The following is a 20,313-nucleotide window of genomic DNA, read 5'->3' as shown; positions in this document are numbered from 1 at the left end:
TCTTTATTGTGCTGCTAGTGTGTATACAATGATATATAAAGGAACACACACAAACACACACACACAAACACACAAATATGCGGGGGTGAGAAAACAACCTATTTAAGCAAGCACACATACAAACCTTTGTTGTGCCGCTTTCCCATTTGAATGTGATACACATCATACACACACACACAGACACACACACACACAGACACACGTTTTGTGTGCTTGTTTATGCTGGAGGTGCAGCTAGAAACACATCACCACTTAAATAAGCCCACTCACACACCACAGCAGGGACACCATACACAGCAGCGATGCAAGCACAACTCATGCTCATTTAGCTGCAAATACGCAAAAATAACGACATGCACCAAACCTCCTTATGCAAGCACACACACACACACAAATACAGAAAAGCACTGTAAATATAGTAAATTACACACCCTCACCAATACTGAGATGTACTGGGAATAACAGACAAATGCACACACACACACACAAATACATACACACACGAACACACACACACAAATACAGAAAAGCACTGTAAATATAGTAAATTACACACCCTCACCAATACTGAGATGCACTGTGAATAACACACACACACACACACACACACACACACACACACACACACACAAATACACACACACGGACACAAACACGAGCGCGCACACACACAAGCAGCATGTATGAGGAAGTTTAGGAGCAGAAGTTAAATGGCTGATGGAATATGGTGGAATATGATGGAATACGATGGAATGTGATGGAATATGATGGAGTATGATGGAATATGGTGGAATATGGAATATAGTGGAATATCATGGAGTATGGTGGAGTATGATGGAACATGATGGAATATGGTGGAATATGATGGAATGTGATGGAATATGATGGAATGTGATGGAGTATGGTGGAATATAGAATATGATGGAATATGGTGGAGTATGATGGAATATGATGGAGTATGATGGATTATGGTGGAATATGGTGGAATATGGTGGAATGTGATGGAATGTGATGGAATGTGATGGCCTGGCATCCTGTCCAGGGTGTCTCCCCGCCTGTCGCCCATTGACTGCTGGAATAGGCTCCAGCATCCCCGCGACCCTGAGAGCAGGATAAGGACAAGCGGTTAAGATAATGGCTGGATGGATGATGGAATGTGATGGAAGATGATGGAAGATGAGTGTGTGCTGTATGTGACATAGTAAGTGAGGTACTAAGTGTTGTGTTTTGTCTCTACAGTACTACGAGATGTCCTACGGGCTCAACATCGAGATGCACAAACAGGTGAGGAGGAGAATTTCTTTCATGTATCTTCTGTCGTACATCTCTTCATTAGCTCATCGTGCTCGCACGTCTTCAGGAGAGTGTGTGTGTGTGTGTGTGTGTGTGTGTGTGTGTGTGTGTGTTCAAGGTGTTACTCTGTCTCAGCATGTGTGTAATCAGGTATTGCAGGTTTGTGGAGTAAGTGTGTGGTGTGTGTTGTCTCGGTGTGAGCAGGAACTCTGCTCCCAGCAGGCGTTGACCGCCTAGCGGGTCCCACATTTTCTGCTAAATTACTGCCTGACGTCACGTCTGATACACACACACACACACACACACACACACACACACACACACACACACACACACACACACACACACACGTAGACAGACAGCCAGACAGAGAGACTGTCACATACACAATAAACAAGGCTGTGTTTTGTTGTGGTGGCAGACAGACAGACAGACAGACAGACAGACAGGCAGACATCACGAGAGATCAGTTCTCTTCCATTCTGCTTCATTATCGACTTGACTGACATCTTCTTCCAAGGTGACTGCCCATCTCTCTCTCTCTCTCTCTGTTGCTCTCTCTCTGTCGCTCTCTCTCTCACCCTCACTCTCTCCCTCTTCTCTCTCTCCCTCTGTTTCTCGCTCTCTCTCATTTCTCCCTCACTCTGTCACTCTCTCCCTCATCTCTCTCTCCCTCTGTTTCTCTCTCTCTCTCTGTCGCTCTCTCGCTCTCTCTCTCTCTCTCTGTTGCTCTCTCTCTCACTTCTCTCTCACTCTCTCCCTCTTCTCTCTCTCCCTCTGTTTCTCGCTCTCTCTCACTATCTCCCTCTCACTCTCTTTTTCAACTATGCCGCCTCTCCCGTCTCACTCCATCTCTGTCTCCCTCTCATTGTCGCTCTCTCTCACCCTCTTGTTCTTTTCTCTCTCTCGCTCTGTCTCTCCCTCTCTCTCCCTTGCTCCCTCTATTCCGCCCTCTCCCTCTCACTGTCTGTCTCTCTCTCTCTCGCTATTTTTTATCTCCCTCTCTCTCAATTATGTCACCCCTCTCCCTATCTCACACCGTCTCTCTCTCTCTCTCTCCCCCTCCCTCCCCCCCCCCCGTTTCTCTGTCTTTCTGGTGGCAGTGAAGAGACAGTGTGTGACTAATAACGATTGTTTGGCTGCTGGCAGTGAGCTCCCTGCAGGCTGTCTGTCATATTGGGAAGGTGGTGGCTGGCTTGGTGTGTTCGAACCCGCACGAGTGAAAACACCTTTCAGTCTTCATTTGTGCTTTAACCCTGTGCGATCCTCGTGTCTTTTCAAATACAAGGCCGCAAAGTCTGCAGAGCCTCGAACGGTGGGTTGCCGTGCGTGTGGGGGCGCTGACGGAGAACCAGCAGACATGGTAAAAGCACGGGGGCATCTGCAAAACAGCAACCCCTGCAGGTGGTTGCAATAATTGCTCTTTGTTAAAACAAAGTTTCATTAAGCGCCTGTAAATCATGCTGAGTGAGTGTGGGAATGAGCTACTTGGTAAGGATATTATACGACACCCTCCGTGTTATTTACAGAAGTGAGTCAAAAAGCTCAAAGAAATCATGCTTTATATCTTAATTACCCCTCTTGCTACATTTGACACACTTCATAAATCCAGGCCTGGGTCTGACCCGGAGCAGAGTGTGTGAGCCCCGAGCAGAGGTGGAGAAATCTGCTGGGGGGTGGGTTGTGGTTGCTTTAGAAATGGAAGAGAAGGGATGCACATTAAAAGTGATAGATGGATGGATAGATTGATTGTAAAAACCCGGAGCAGACAGCGATCGACAGAACAATAATCGGAGAGAGAGAGAGAGAGGGAGGGAGAGAGAGAAAGGTGACATAATTGAAAAAGAGAGAGGGAGTGAGTGAGAGACAAAGATTTGTTATGCCAATGAAGCAATTTTGAAAAAGAGAGGGAGAGAGAAAAAAGAGGGCGAGGGAGGGAGTGAGGGTGAGAGGGATGCAGCGAGGGGGAGAGAAAGGGAGAGAGTTAGACAGAGTGAGAGAGAGAGATGGAGTGAAATAGGGAGAGAAAGAGCGAGACGAGGGAGACAGGTGAGTGAGATAGGGAGATAGGTAGCATGATTGAAAGAGAGAGAGAGGGAAAGAGACAGTGAGAGGGAAAGAGGGCTAGAGTTAGAGAGGTGAGAGGGAGAGAGAGCGGGAGGGAGATAGTGAGAAGGTGCATGAGAGGGAGAGAGAGGTAGACAGTGAGGGAGGGAGAGGGAGAGAGAGGGAGGGAGAGAAAGAGAGATGAGAGAGACAGATGAGTGAGATAGGGAGATAGGTAGCATAATTGAAAAAGAGAGAGAGGGAAAGAGACAGTGAGAGGGAAAGAGGGCTAGAGTTAGAGAGGTGAGAGGGAGGGAGATGGTGAGAGGGAGAGAGTGAGGGAGAGAGAATTGAATTTTTAAAACAAGTGTTTAACAAATAATTATGAAAAAACAGACTTGAGATCTTTTTAACAATATAAACAATATTCGTCAAATTACAAACAAACACTCAACGTACATCTTTTAACAATCCCAAAGACGGGGGGGGGGTGGAGAGAGAGGGGGGGCAGGACTGGACTGTCGGCTCCTGAAATGGACTCTACCTCCGAGTGGCGGGGAGAGGGAATGAGAGGAGGTGGAGGTGGAGCAGGATAAGAGGGGGAATAGGTGCCAAAGATAACAGCAGAAAAACCAGGGAGGGAGAGAGAGGAAGGGGCAGGTGATAGGTGCTGAGGATGACAGAGGGGGAGGGAGAGAGAGAGAGAGCAGTAGGAAGGGGGGGTGATAAGTTGTAGGGATGATGCAAGGAGAGTGAGGAGGCAGACCGAGGGGAACGGAAAGAGGAAGAGAAATAAATGAAGAGGGAGAGCAGCAAACAACAAGGCTATGGGGGGGGGCTGAGGGGAAAAAAGTAACGATAAGGGAGCAAAAGGAAAATGTTAGAGAGAGAGAGAATGAGAGAGAGAGAAGGCATACGAGGGAGGGCGAGGCGCAGGGAAGCCATCTTGGTAACAAGGAAGAGATCAGTCAGAAATGTGAGGCAAAGAAAAAGAGCAAATTTGAAAAACCAGATTTTAGTGGGATCATCCGAAGAGCAAATGGAGGGATGAGTAGGGAGGAGAGAGGCAGAGAGGCAGAGGGAGAGAGAGGGAGGAGTGGTATAGGCTATAGATGGATGGTAGAAGAGATGGCACTGAAGGAGTGAAGTCTCAGGGGGAAAAAAAGAGGTCATTAGGAGGAGAGCTGAAGTGGGGAGAGTGAGATGGATTTAAAAACGGAGAGGAAGAAAGGCGAGCTGGATAATAAAGGGGGGAGTGTGAGGACATGACGGAGCATGGGGATATGAAAGAGGGGGAAAGGTAGAAAAAAAGAATGGCGGTAAACAGTGTGAAAAATGGTGATAGAAAATTAAGTGGGATTGTATTAAAGAAAATGGAATGCCTAAAAGAGATAGATGGCGAGCGAGAGAGAGAGAGAGCAAGAGAAAGGGAGAGAGAGAGGGAGAGAGAGAGAGAGAGAGAGAGAGAAAGGGAGAGAGAGCGCGGGGATAAGAGGGACAGAGATGAATTGCATGGATGAAAGAGGAGAGGGCAAACAGGAAGGATGGAGCCTTAGAAGAGATAGACACAGACCGCAGAGAATAGAAGAGAGACAAGAACAGATGAAGGAGATGAGAGGGGATGAAGATGAGAGCCAAGAAAAGAGAGAGAGAGAGAGAGACATTGAAGGGAGGGGGGGGGGGCTTTGGGCTGCAGCAAGAAATAATGAATCATGAATAGATTTAACAGTATCTGCTCTTATTTCCTCTCCGCCTCCTCCTTCTCCTCCTCCTCACCTCTCCCCGCTTCCTCCCCACATCCTGCCGTTCTTGCTCCCACTAACTTGACTCTCTCTCTCTCTCTCTCTCTCTCTCTTGCTCTCCCCCCCATCATTATCGGCAGCAGGGCCATCTCATGTCCCGGCATTAATTGAGCCGTAACAGTTATCTTGTGCCCCCTCCCCTTCCCTCTCCTTTACTCTCTTGTTCTCGCCTTCACTTTCTCTGCCGCTGTCACATCTTCCCTTCCTCTCTAAATTTTGCACCCACTCTTTATCCTTCTATCTCTCTGCCTCCTTTCTCTTTCTCTCTTTCTTACTATCTTGATCTGTGTTGTGTCATCTGTTTCTCTTTATCTCTGTCTCTCGCTCTCTCTCGCTCTCATGCTCTCTAGGCTGCGCATGCTTGTAGAGAGGCACAGAAGAAATAGCACTCCAACACATACAACCACCCTTTCAAACTTAATGAGCAGACATTTCTCTCTCTCTCTCTCTCTCTCTCTCTCTCTCTCTCTCTCTCTCTCTCTCTCTCTCGTGCAAACACATACACTCATGTATCATCTCATTGTCTCCCATATGGCTCCCCCATCATTATCAAATCATATCATATACCATATATGATATCATATTTATCATATACCATATCATATCATATATCATATACCATATCATATACCATATCATATCATATATCATATCATATCATACCATATCATATATCATCATATCATATCATATGCCATATCATACCATATCATCCATCCATTAGCTGAACCGCTTAGCCTGCTCTCAGGGTCGCAGGGATGCTGGAGCCTATCCCAGCAGTCATTGGGCGGCAGGCGGGGAGACACTCTGGACAGGCCGCCAGGCCATCACAGGGCCGAGACACACACACACAAACATTCATACCTAGGGACAATTTAGTATGGCCAATTCACAGAGGTGGGACCAAGTCATTGTTTTGCAAGTCACAAGTAAGTCTCAAGTCTTTGCCCTCAAGTCCCGAGTCAAGTCCCGAGTCAAGACAGGCAAGACCCGAGTCAAGTCCCAAGTCAAGACCGACAAGTCTCAAGTCAAGTCCCAAGTCCTACCGTTTGAGTTTCGAGTCCTTTCAAGTCCTTTTAACAACAGAGAAATAATATTTACACAGATCATGTGTCTGCTTTTAAGATCTGTATTTATTTATCAAACCTTTTTTTGCAAGAACGTTGTTCTAACACATTTGAAAGAAACAAATGCAAATGTAATTTGCACAAAAAGTGCTGACATTGTATTTCCATAGCATATTGCACTATAACTAGTTGCACAGCAGTTTCTGTCCTGTATTGTATTGATCTCATATCATATTGCAAAACCGTTTTCACCTTCAACTAGACAGGTCCTTTCGACTCCTTTCAAAACTTAAATCTAGCCTTAACCTTTTCCAAACATGTCATCACTTTAAAAAAAAAATCTTCACTCCCCAAAAAATTATCTGAATTATCACTTCTGAAAAACTGCACCGACTTTTTGGAAGTGTCTTCACTTTTGAAAAATTTCCTTAAGATTCAAGTGTCCTGACTTTCCAAAAGTGTTTGTTTCTGTCTCAAAATATCCTCATTTTTGTATAACAGTCTTCACCTTAAAACTTAAATCTAGCCTTAAACTAAAAACCATGTCTTCACCCTCAAACAGGTATTTGGATGAAGTGAGGATCACAAAAACCATCCTCCAAAAAATGTTACTTTTCCAAATGTGTCACCACTTTCTAAAAAATATTTTTCCGTCTTTTTAACTCCTTTCAAAACCTAAGTGTAACCGTAACCTTTTCAAACATGTCATCACTTTATAAAAGATATCCTCGCTCCCAAAAAATGATCTGCATTCTATTAAAGTTTCCTGACTCTTCAAAAGTGTTCGTCTTCATCACAAAATATCCTCAGTTTTGCAAAACAGTCCTAATTTTTTTAGTTTTCAAACATTTTCTCTAAAAGTGTCTTCACATCTTCAACATATCCACACTTTCCAAAAACCCTCCTTCCACTCCAGCGTGTTCACATCCTCTGTTACGGTCCTCACAGATATAGAAACACGCACAAACATAAATCTACATGTAATATATTCACACCTCTATCAGTTCCCGTTGCTCCCTTGATATAAAATCTTTGTGTGTGTATATATATATATATATATATATATATATATATATATATATACACACACACATGGAGGCTAAACCGCTAAAATAATTGGTATGCATCCATAGAGAGACTGAGACTGGTGTTTGTGTGTGTGATGTGAGTGTGTGAGAGAGAGAGAGAGAGAGAGCGAGAGAGAGAGGGAGAGAGAGAGAGAGAGAGAGAGAAAGATAGATAGATAGAGAGAGAGAGAGAGAGAGAGAGAGAGAGAGAGAGAGAGAGAGAGAGAGAGAGAGAGAGAGAGAGAGAGAGAGAGAGAGAGAGAGAGAGAGAGAGAGAGAGAGAGAGATTGGAAGAGGGGGGCGGGAGGGCAAATACATGAACATAACAATGAGCAGGGTTGTGCTTTTCTATGTCAGGGCCCTATGCTGCATTGCATTTGCAAAAGATCAAATTGGCCAAAAGTCTGTCAGTCATTTGTGCACGATGGGGACGTAGTATGATGCCACCATGGCTGAAAACTCGCTCCACTGGAGCACTAGAGGCAGGCACCACCAAGACTCTGATGGCCACTCGGAAGAGTGAAGGAAGAGTCTTCATGTTCAGTGCCCAGAACAAAAGGGCAGCCTGTCCTTCAGCTATGTCAAGGTAGTGACTTAGCTGTAGTGCTGGAGTGGTCCCAACATCCTTCTTCTGCCTCTTATGGTATGCAGCAAACAGCCCTTCTCCTTCTCCAAGATCCTCTTGCTCTTCTTCATCAACCAGAGGCACAGGTTGCTTAGTCTCTGCAGCATCTTGCAGGATCAATTCTGGCAAAACATGTAAAAGCAACAGCAGAAATAAAAGAGCCCTTATTACCATTGATGTTGGTGATAGTGTTAGACTGAAAAATGTAATTATTGTTGCAGTCAATTAGATCAGATTATGAGGAAAAAATTTGCATTAAAGTCAATAATATTTACCTTTAACTTGTTGTGCCACCTCTGCCTTGATGTCACGATTGACCAGCACATGGGGCTCCACCCACAGCAGAGAAAAGGCTGGATCCAAGGCGGCTGCTTTGAGGTACACTGGGTCTGAAAAGGGGGCAGTGATCCCATCTTGAGTCCTGGCCATTTTCACGTTAATGAAGATCCCAAGAAATCTTTTTTTCAGGGATACCTGGAGACTTCTGACCAGGCCGCTCAGGAAACGAACTTGAGACTTCAGCTTCTCAAGGTGGTGATTGAGGGACAAGACGGATGGAACAACTGCACTGATTGTGACGACCTTCTCCCCCTGTGTCAAATCAGTTGCTTCTCCAAACGGCTTCAAGATGTCCACCAACTCCTTCAACAGATTCCACTCTCGTGGTGTGAATGACAACTCCTTATGCCCAGCCTTTTCTAGAACAGCACAGAGCTTTAGATGATCACACTGGAGAACTGCCTTCACTTGCCTCAGTGTTGAGTTCCATCTTGTGTTGACTGCAGCAGGGATGCCTTTCTGTTCCCCAAATTCACTATCAAACACATCTCCAAATGTTGTGCTTGTGTGCAGCAGTGAGCTAAGTTTAGATAACTTGGAAAGAGAAGGACATACCACTTTTGTTTCTTTCAAACCGTCTCCCACCACCAGCTGAAGAGTGTGCGCAAAACACTGCAGGCGCTGTTTCTTTGCCATAGCAGCATCTACCGTTTGCTGATCTTCCAGGGTTAAGTCACACCAGAGCTCAGGGTCATCAAGATGGTCTCCGTCATCATCATCCTCTTGTTCACTGGGGAAGCACACAGTGAATGCCTTTCGCATGTTAGCAGCATTGTCACTAATAATGTAGTCCAATTTATCTTTGATGTTGTATTCATCACATATTGACTCAAATTGGTCACAGATTCGTTCAGCTGTGTGTGAGCCTTTGAAGCGGTTGCAGGCCAAGAGATTAGTCTTTAGCTGTATCCTCTCTGCCTCTTTCTCTATCCAGTGGAATGTGACACCAAGGAATCCCCTCATCTTTCGGTCAGACCAAATGTCCACAGTGACTGAAACATGGTCAGTGTTGCTCAATTGAGTTTTTAATTTTGAACGTCTCTCCTCAGCGAGGCTCTCTGTTTTTGATGTCAACGTTCTGCGACACACTGGGCTGTACTTACTGTCAAGTACCATCAGAAAGTGCCAAAACTCTTGTTTTCCACAATAGACAGGGGAAAGTTGCAATCAATAATCAAGTCGGACAGTATTGCATTGGTGATAGCTCTATTCTGTGGATGACTCATGCTGTAATGCCCTACACGACTGTCCAGGAAATGTGAGATTGAAGGCTGTTGTGGTTCATTTATGATGCTTTTGTTCATCTGGTATTCTTCAAATCTGTAACAGGTAAGCATATGAAACAGATGTCAGAAAATCCCTTATAGCCACACATGAATTGTATTTGAAACTACTCTTTACTCATATATCAATCGTAACATTGTGTTAATATTCATTTTGTGTTAATATTAATTGTATACTGTATTAGTGTGTGTGTTGTAACATTTCATTAATAAAATCAATTTCATTGTCATTGTACGCTATATTAATAATATTTTCACTGCTTTACCTTGCCATCAAACAGCCCTTTCCGTCAGGAAACTGAAGTTTTATGCTTGTTAATTCACTCTCTCCAGCACACCAGATTCCATTGACAAAAACAGCAATTTTACCTCGCATCACACAGAAATTGCTGGTCTACTGCTACCTTAATCATTAAGTTTATTTGTGCTATTTTATGTCTTCGGTGATAGTTCAGCTTAGTTGTGATTTACCGAAATTACATAAACGACCTCAATGAGGCAGCAGTAAACAAGCAACTCCCGTGTGCTGCAAAGTAAAATTGTTATTTTTGTCAATGGAATCTGGTGTGCTGGAGAGAGTAAGATATACTTCGCTTTCCTGTGGGAAAAACTCGTCTGGCAGCAAGCTAAAATGGTAACGTACACATATTCTTAACATAGAGTACATTTAAACTGACCTTGACTTGATTAGGTTTGCTTATGTTTTACTGCTGACAGCGGTCTACTGTGTGATACACTGACTAAGCACCTTATACAATCCCGCTTCAAACATCCCAAACTGTCCTTTTACAATATAAGTAGGAGTAAGGGAATGAACCCGCAGTGGATGCAGATTACAGTGTTTGCAAGGTTACGGTAAGAGTGAGTTGACACTCTCATTGATTTAACTATGCAGCTAGCAATTAAGTTACTTAGCCGATAAGCTAGTGTTAGCTTTAATTCAAAACTTACCGTTCTTTGTGCAACTTCAAATGTCGAGTGAAGTTCGAAGTTGTTGCATCTCCGTCCGCAATTCGTTTTTTGTTGACCACCTCGTAATTTTTATACCCAAACGAAACTATCTTTGGTATCATTTTGCCAACTGGCGCCTTGTTATCTGCTATTCTTCATTGGTTGTCCTGTAATTTGATTGGTTGGATGCTGTCGGCTCAAAACAACGTGGATCTAATTTGATTGGATGTCGTGCCGACAGCGCGCTTGCTCTCACACACACGCGCAGATGCACACGTGTATGTACAAAGAGAGATAGAGTGGTCCATGTCAACATACTTTTTAATCTTTGGCTTTGGGGGAAGTAGCAAGTCTTTTCAAGTCAAAAGGCTCAAGTCCAAGTGAAGTCACGAGTTACTGATGTTAAAGTCCAAGTCGAGTTGCAAGTCTCTTTACATTTTGTCAAGTCGAGTCTAAAGTCATCAAATTCATGACTCGAGTCCAAGTCATGTGACTCGAGTCCACACCTCTGCCAATTCACCCGTCTTTGGACTGTGGGAGGAAACCGGAGCCCCCGGAGGAAACCCACGCAGACACGGGGAGAACATGCAAACTCCACACGGAGGACGACCCGGGATGACCCACTAAGGTTGGACTACCCGGGGCTCAAACCCAGGACCTTCTTGCTGTGAGGCGACCACGCTAACCACCGTGCCGCCATAGCATATCATGTCATATCATATATCATATCATACACTATATGTACAAAAGTATTTGGACACACCTCTTAATCATTATAAATTCAGGTGTTTCATTCAGACCCATTGCCAGAGTTGTATAAAATCCAGCAGCTAGCCATGCAGTCTGCATTTACAAACATTTGTGAAAGAAGGGGTCGTTCTGAAGAGCTCAGTGAATTCAAGCGTGGTACTGTCACAGGATGCCACCTGTGCAATAAGTCAGTTCGTGAAATTTCTTCCCTGCTAGATATTTCACGGTCAACTGTAAGTGGTATTATTGAAAAGTAGAAGTGTTTAGGAACAACAGCAACTCAGCCACGAAGTGGCAGACCACGTAAAGTCACACAGCGGGGTCAACGAGTGCAGAGGTGCATAGTGCGTAAGAGACGCCAGCGCTCTGTTGACTCAATAACTGCAGAGTTCCAAACTTCCTCTGGCATTAATACGGCACAAAAGCTGTGCACCAGGAGCTTCACGGAATGGGTTTCCATGGCCGAGCATCTGCATACACGCCTTACATCACCAAGCACAATGCCAAGTGTCGGATAGAGTGGTGTAAAGCACGCTGCCACCGGCCTCTGGAGCAGTGGAAACCTGTTCTGTGGAATGACAAGTCACATTTCTCTGTCTGGCAGTCTGATGGAAGAGTCTGGGTTTGGCGGATGCCAGGAAAATACCTGCCTGACTGCACTGTGCCAACTGTAAAGTTTGGTGGAGGAGGGTAATGGTATGGGGTTGTTTTTCAGGGGTTGGGTGAGGCCCCTTAGTTCCAGTGAAAGAAAATCTTAATGCTTCAGCATATCAAGACATTTTGGACAATTTTATGCTTCCAACTTTGTGGGAACAGTTTGGGGAGGGCCCTTTTCTGTTCCAGCATGACTGTGCCCCAGTCCCAGTGCACAAAGCAAGGTCCATTAAGACATGGTTGGATGCGTTTGGTGTGGAAGAACTTGACTGGCCCACACAGAGCCCTGACCTCAACCCCATCAAACACCTATGGGATGAAGTAGAACGGAGATTGCGAGCCAGGTCTTCTCATCCGGGCAAAAATTCCCACAGACACACTCCAAAATCTTGTGGAAAGCCTTCCCAGAAGAGTGGAAGCTGTTATAGCTTCAAAGGGGGGGGGGGGGACTCCATATTAATGCCTATGGCATTAGAATGAGATGTCATAAAAGCTCCTGTAGGTGTAATGGCCAGGTGCCCCAATACTTTTGTACACATAGCATATCGTTTCATTGTCTTCCGTATGGCTCCCCCGTTAATATCATATCACATCATATCATATCACATCACATCATATCATATATAATTTCATTGTTTGGCTCCCCCGTCATCATATATCATAAATCATATCATATATCATAATCATCTCATTTTCTGGCTCCCCTGTCATTATCATATATCATATCATATATCATATCATATCATATATCATAGTCTGGCTCCCCCATCATTATTATATCATATATCCTATCATATCATATCATATTGTAGCATATCATATACATATCACATTATATTACATTATATATTAGTTGCATCCCTATGAAGATATGGGTGGATACCATATATGGGGACTTTACAGTGCCGTCTAAGGTTCTTATATATTCGTTGATATGTCACTTCTGAGGCCTTGGTTGTTACTGCTCGTGCTTCTTGCTATGTGGAGTCACACAGCATGTGTATCAACGCCTTTGTAATCTGGCCTCGCAGGTCCACAGGGCAGAGGAGAGCTTGCAGGTAGCGATGTTCGGCCACTTGTGGGATGCAGCGAATGGATTGGAGCTCTGTTGGGCTAAATCTTTTTTTTAAATTTTTTTAATAGTCTTCATATTTCAGCAGCAGGAGGACAGGTGAGGAAAGATAATACAGACAGTGGCTTTGTCAGAATGGGTCAGCAGCAGTTCGGTGTTTTTGGGAGGGAGCCTTTGCGAGCGGCAAGCAATCAAGTATGAGCCTTAGCAAGGGAAAGAGGAGAGGAGCACATGAGATGGAGATGCCCTAAAATTACAGATGTGATCTGCTATTGAGATGATTAGGAAGAATCTTGTCGGAGGAATGAATTATCGTTGGTCTGAGCACTGAGCTGCACTGAGTTGAGATAACAGTTTTTATAACTAACTTTGTGTAAAGCCAAGCATTTCCTACCATGAAATTAAAACAAGATGGGGAGATTTTTTTTTCCAGGGTGGTAAAAGTTAAGAAAAAAGTATATGCACAATCTTATACTCAACATGGGACATGAAACATTCTACATGACAATTTTATGTACATCCACAACATATATACTACATTCAAACCATGCTAAAAAAAAAGAAAAAAGATTGATTCAGGTCTGGTGCCATATTATTTTGATCCATGGCTGTTGTGCTGCATAATCTGAGTATTGTTTTGTTTTTGGTCTGTGTTTTTCTCCATATCCATTCAAACATTAACTTTATTACATCCTTCCATTTTTAGTAGATTAGATTTCTTTAGATAAAAAAAAAAATCTCTGCTACACTGATGAGCCAAAACATTATGACCAGTCACAGGTGAACCGAATAACGTTGATCATCTCCAAACAAAGGCACGTGTCAAGGTCTGGGTAGACTAGATGGTTGTCACGCTCGGAGCAGGAAGAGAGGACCCAGATGCAGACAGCAGAGACAGGCTGGGCTAGAACAAAGCTTTCATCAAGCAAACAGACTTACAGACAGCAAGGAAGACTCGGCGTGAAGCATCCGGCTAGCATAGCTTACCGTTTACAAACCGACAATGAGCCAGGGCAACCGGGGGGAATATATAACGTTGGGGAGCCAAACAGGTAAATGAGGCACAGGTGAGCAAGGCAGGGCAGGAACAGAAATGCCAATCACAGAATGGGGAACAGGTGAGTACAGCAGGGGCAATCAGGTAATGGGGCAATCATGCAGCAAAGCAGGGGCAATAAGGTAAAAGGGGCGCAGGTGAGCAGAAATGCCAATCAGGGAATGGGAAACGGGTGAGCCTTGATGACCCAGACCACACAGCCATGACAATGGTAAGCCAACGGTCGGTTCTCATAGTCAACGTGTTGGATGCTGGAAAATGGGCACGAGTAAAGACCTGAGCGACTTTGACGAGGGTCAAATTTTTTTGGCCAGACGACTGGGTCAGAGCATCTCTGAAGCGCCAAGGCTTTTGGATTGCTCCTGGTCAGCAGTGGTGAGCAGTGGTCCAAGTATGGACAAACCACAAACCGGCGACAGGGTGTTGAGCAAACAAGGCTCATTGATGCACAAGGGCAACAAAGTCTATCACGTGTGGTCCGATGAGTCCCTTTCTCTTTTAGATCACGTGGATGGCCATGTATGTTTGCGCTTTTACCTGGGGAAGTGATGGCACCAGGATACACTGTGGGAAGACAACAAGCTGGTGGAGGGAGTGTGAGGCTCTGGGCAGCGTTCTGCTGGAAAACCCTGGGTCTGGCCATTCTTGTGGATGTCAATTTGACACTTTCCACCTACCTAAACATCATTGCAGACCAGGTACATCCCTTCATGGCAGTAGTATTCCCTGATGGCAGTGGCCTCTTTCAGCAGGATAATGTGCCCTGCCACACTGCACTTATTATCTGGGAATGGTTTGAGGAACATGATGAATTGTTCAAGTTGTTTACCTGGCCTCCAAATTCCCCAGATCTCAATATGATTGAGCATCTGTGGGATCTGCTGTACCAACAAATCCGATCCACGATGGCTCCACCTCGTAACTTAGAGGACTTGAAGGATCTGCTGCTAATGTTTTGGTGCCAGATACCACAGGACACCTTCAGGGCTTTTGTAGAGTCCATGCCTCGGCGGGTTGGTGTCATTTTGGCGGCAAGAGGAGGACCAACAGCATAATAGGCAGGTTGTTATGATTTGGCTCATCAGTGCATACCAATATAATACCAAAATATTATTATATTATGAATATACAATATCAGATGTATCATTTGAGTTGTTTTTGGGTAAACACAGTCTAAAGTATGTACTTAACTGAAACTGGATTTTGCGGGATAGGGGAGTGCAGGTATGTATTTGGGGGCCATCAATTAGGTACCATTCCTCTGTCACAAATGATGGGTTGAATCAGGCGTGCGATACCTCCAAAAGGTTGTAAAATTATCAATATATCAGACCTAAAAAGTTGTTTGAATTTGTAAAATTGCAATTGTTGCCAGTCAAATGCTTGCTTTCGAACACAAACGTAACCAAGATATGTGTATGATAGATATGTGAGGACTGTATAACTTATTTACTGATTTCAATTCAGCTTAGAAATGCGTACGTATATGGCTTCAGCGGCTGCTGGATCTAAATGTAGAAGGGGGCTTAGTTGACTGGATCAAAGGCTTTGGCCCGATCCCAATTTCCCCACCCCCGGCCCCACCCCTAGTTTTGGAGTGCCCTCTACTGGGTAGTGGCCCTTCAGAATGGAGCTACAAGGCGTAGGGTTTGAAATCTTTACCTAGGAAATGGGACACCACTACTTACGTCATCACCATCATCCATATGTCTGCTACTTGGAATATTATTAGTTGCCTGGTTTGCTCAGGAGTCCCTGGAATGTTGCAAGATGCTTATAACATTATAGTACTATATACATTTTGCATTAAAGCCTGTTGCTTGCTACCGTTTTCAACTACCATAGTGATAAATCTAACCAAATTTGCAGGCCAGAACAAGACAGATTAATCTATTCATCTGACCAAATTTTCAGGACAACAATATGGAGATGATTTCATGCCACCCTGACTTTGAGTGGCTATCACAGTCAGTTTTCCTCAGCCACACCCACTGTTTCTGTTTGCTAGAGAGCTGTGATTGGACAGTGATTACACTTCCTGCTGGCACGATTTCGAAAAGGAAAATTAGTCGCTAGAGCCTTTGGAGGAAAGCAAGGGTGTCCGTTACATTTCACTGTGATATGACACGATTTCATCATCACACATCCCTGGGGGGGGGGATCACATCCAGCACTCTACTCTTCTCCCTTACACAAATGACTACATCTCAGGAGACCCATCTGTTGAACTCCCGAAGTTTGCGGATGACACAACCATCATTGGCCTTATCTGGGATGGTGACGAGTCTGCATATAGATGGGAGGCTGTCTGGTGCGGCCATAACAACCTGGAGCTGTACACGCTAAAAACTGTGGAGATGACAGTGGACTTCAGGAGGAGTCCCCAAACATATCCCCCCCCTCCACCATACTCAGTCTGCGGTGAAAACCTACAGATTTTTGGGTACCACAATATCCAGGACCTAAGATGGGCCTCCAACATAGATGCAATCATCAAAAAGGCCCAGCAGAGGATGTACATTCTCTGCCAGCTCAGGAAGTTCAGCCTGCCTCAGGAACTGCTGATTCAGCCCTACACTGCAATAATCCTGTCTGTCCTCTGCACATCCATCACTGTCTGGTTTGGATTGGCCACCAAACAGGACAGGAAGATTCTACAACGGACAGTTAAGTCTACAGAGAAAAGCATTGGTGCCAACCTGCCCTACATTCAGGACTTATACACCCCCAGAGTCAGGAAACGGGAAGGCAACATCACTGCAGACCCATCACACCCTGGTCACAACCTGTTCCAACTCCTCCCCTCTGGCAGGCGCTACAGCACACTGTACCCCAAAACAACCAGATATAGAAACAGTTTCTTTCTGCGGGCTGTCATTCAAATGAACGCTTAACATTGTCAAATAAACCCAACCATGTTGTATACACTGTACTGTACGTTGTACGTCTACTGGTACACTCTGTCATGTCCATTTACCTCAGGCACGTATGCAAGCAACCTGCTAACATCTATTTCAGCATCTCTGATATATTCTCTGCACCACTGCACTTCATCACCTCTCATTTCACCTGTATAAGTCAATCCTTGTGTATATGTCTGAAGGTTGTTGTGTTGTCGTGTTGTTATTCTATGTTGAGTACACTGAGAGAGCCATGAAACCAGACTCAAATTCCATGTGTATGCAAACCTACATGGCCAATAAAGACAATTCTGGGCATCCGGGTAGTGTAGCAGTCTGTACCCGCGGAGATCTCCGGTTCGAATCCCCGTGTTACCTCCGGCTTGGTCAGGCGTCCCTACAGACACAATTGGCCGTGTCTGCGGGTGGGAAGCCGGATGTGGGCATGTGTCCTGGTCGCTGCACTAGCGCCTCCTCTGGTCGGTCAGGGCACCTGTTCAGGGGGGAGGGGGGACTGGGGGAAATAGCGTGATCCTCCCACGTGCTACGTCCCCCTGGCGAAACTCCTCACTGTCAGGTGAAAAGAAGGGGCTGGTAACTCTGGGAGTAGACATGTCTCCTCCAGGTATGCAGCCCTCCCCGGACTAGCAGCAGGGGTGGAGCAGTCACCGGGAAGGCTTGGAAGAGTGGGGTAATTGGCCGGATACAATGGGGGGGGGGAATCCCCCCCAAAACTACAATAAAATAATAGGCTTTACGGAGGTCAGTTCATAAGTACGGGAGTTCGTAAGTCGGGCGTTCGTAACCTGGGACTAGCTGTACTCTTTGACGGGACTGTTTTGTATACAGGTTCTTTGCCCCATGTTATTTTCAGTTCACACAAATGAGATTCCAGTACGGAGTAATTATTTAGGAACGCTGATGTCATGGCCCTTGTTCATTTATTTACCAGTAACAGAGATTTTTATGAATGCCAGGATTTAAAGCAGACCCCCAGACCCCAGCTCTCACTTGATCAATGTGGAAAAAGCTAAAGCGCTAATCTCTCTCTCTCTCTCTCTCTCTCTCTCTCTCTCTCTCTCTCTCTCTCTCTCTCTCTCTCTCTCCACATACACAGGTCCTCCCTTGTGATCAGCCAAGTAGTGATTTGGAAAGTTTTAAGTACTTGGGGACAATATCTTTATAACAAGCTTCTCGCATAACGTTGACAGCGTATTTAAAGAAAGCCAGTCAATCAGAGGCTGTTTTAATGGAGTCGGTCAAGATGTTCTGGAGAAGGTCCACGCCAGCCTTATGGAAAGCGTCCTTGTTTTTAAATTAACTGTATGGTTTGGAAATCTTGAGACGAATCGCAGAAATAAACTTGCCGGGTTTGGTCAGCGTGGCTTGCAAAGTCATCGCCGGCAAGAAGCCGAAACAGGACAGTGTCCTGTGTGACACAGCTGACTTTACCCCTGCTAGGTTGTTTTGAAACACCGCCAGCCAAGGAAAATCTGCACAAATGATCTTTTATCCAGATGCAATCAACCGCTCCACATCAACAATGTGATGTTTTTAGATCCGTATCTTTGTACATAATGCATTTGTGTGACGCTACATGTGGTTCTATTCTATTCTATTTTAATCTATGTAGTAGACTCAGAAAAACTTCACATCAGGGGTTCTAGGCAACATTTTAACACAAATTGTGACTTGCTCTTATATGTAAAAAAATGTCTTGTTTTATGCAAGAAATGAATATTAAATGGGCCCTGTGATGGCCTGGCAGCCTGCTCAGGGTGTCTCCCCGCCTGCTGCCCAGTGACTGCTGGGATAGGCTCCAGGATCCCCGCAACCCCGAGAGCAGGAGAAGCGGCTTGGATAATAGATGGATGAATATTAAATGTAGTGACCTACCGTTGTCAGGCAGGTAGACAGGCAGGTAGACAGGCAGGCAGATAGATGGAGATCGGACGTACCGGTAGTCTGCCAGCGTTTTGAAAGCAGGCAAGTTTCGAACTTGTAAAAGGCCAGGTCGCAGGGCGTCTGGGTGGCGTGGTGGTCTGTTCTGTTGCCTACCAACACAGGAATCACTGGTTCGAATCCATGTGTTTACATCCGGCTTGGTCGGGCATTCCTACAGACACAACTGGCCGAGTCTGCGGGTGGGAAGCCGGATGTGGGTATGTGTCCTGATCGCTGCACTAGCGCCTCCTCTGGTCGGGGGGGGATGAACTGGGGGGAATAGCGTGATCCTCCCACGCGCTACGTTCCCCTGGCGAAACTCCTCACTGTCAGGTGAAAAGAAGCAGCTGGCAACTCCACATGTATCAGCGGGGGCATGTGGTAGTCTGCAGCCCTCCCCGGATCGGCAGAGGGGGTGGAGCATGACCGGGACGGCTCGGAAGAGTGGGGTAATTGGACAGATACACCTGGGGAGGAAAAAAAAAGGGGGGGGGGGACCGGGTCGGGGTTCAGATGTGAAAATCAACAGGGTATAAATACGCATTGATGGCCTGGCCCATCCTGGTCATGCGATGGTTTCTGCGTTCCATAACGGACAACTGAGGACTGTTAAATCATGACAGCCCGGCACGTCCCGATAGGTACAGTGTTATTCTGGAGAAGCTGACATCCCGAGGATCTTGTTGTAGTCGTACTGTTGGGCCGCTCGTTCCAAGTCAAGCTTGCAGCGTACAGTCGGCTGAGTAAAGAAAGTGTTGGCTCAAAGGTTAATAGCCTACAAACGCAACACATTTATCTTGATGAGCTCACACGGTGAGCTGGGAAACCATTTGAAGTTTGCAAAAGCAAAACCTTAATGCTTGTTGAGCTTCTAAAAAAAAAGGCGGAGGAGCCAGGCGTGCTTTGTGTTTAGCAGCCTGGAATGCAAGGCAACAAGGTCACAAGGCAGCTAGCTAGCTTATCAAGGGGACCGGGAGTTGGAAGAGTCATGTAAATCTAGCATGCTATTGGAGAATGATGGATTCGTACACGGGGAAATGGGTGTTGTGAGAAGCTATGGAGGAGGTTTGGCAGTGGTCTCTTCATTCATGACGGCAACATATGAGGTGGATTTCCAGACTAGGCCGGATGTCATAAGGAGTGGCTCCGGGTCAGCGTGCTGCATACTAAAACCAAATGAAGGGCAGCGAGGGTTACAGGCTGGACTAAATATTAACGGCGGCTGCATTTGTATTTAGCCCGTACAGTGTGTATACACACCAGAACAGATATGACGGGAAGCTGTTTTTGTATTTGGGCAGTAGCCCCATACGAGACGGTGAGCTATGGCCGGATGGGAGACGGAGAGAGAAAGCCGAGTTTATGGAACAGGCAGGATATTCTAGGAGGCTGTGTTCGGCAGTCGGGATGCTCGGCAGCCAAACTGTTTCCCCTGCAGACTGCTGAGGACAGATGAAGCAGCT

The 20,313-nt window shown here is 45.5% G+C and overlaps 1 protein-coding gene across 1 annotated transcript in view; it reads left to right on the top strand.

Moving 5' to 3' along the window:
- The window catches only part of tle2b (TLE family member 2, transcriptional corepressor b), a 124,916-nt gene that overhangs the window by 46,949 nt on the left and 57,654 nt on the right, over positions 1-20,313 (top strand). The window contains 1 exon segment of the mRNA XM_056277774.1: positions 1,240-1,284. Within this exon segment, the coding sequence (XP_056133749.1) occupies positions 1,240-1,284 (45 nt within the window).

This window comes from Lampris incognitus, chromosome 3 (genome assembly GCF_029633865.1).
Source record: "Lampris incognitus isolate fLamInc1 chromosome 3, fLamInc1.hap2, whole genome shotgun sequence".
In the NCBI taxonomy this organism is placed as follows: Eukaryota; Metazoa; Chordata; class Actinopteri; order Lampriformes; family Lampridae; genus Lampris; species Lampris incognitus.
This window is presented reverse-complemented; position numbering and strand designations above follow the sequence as displayed.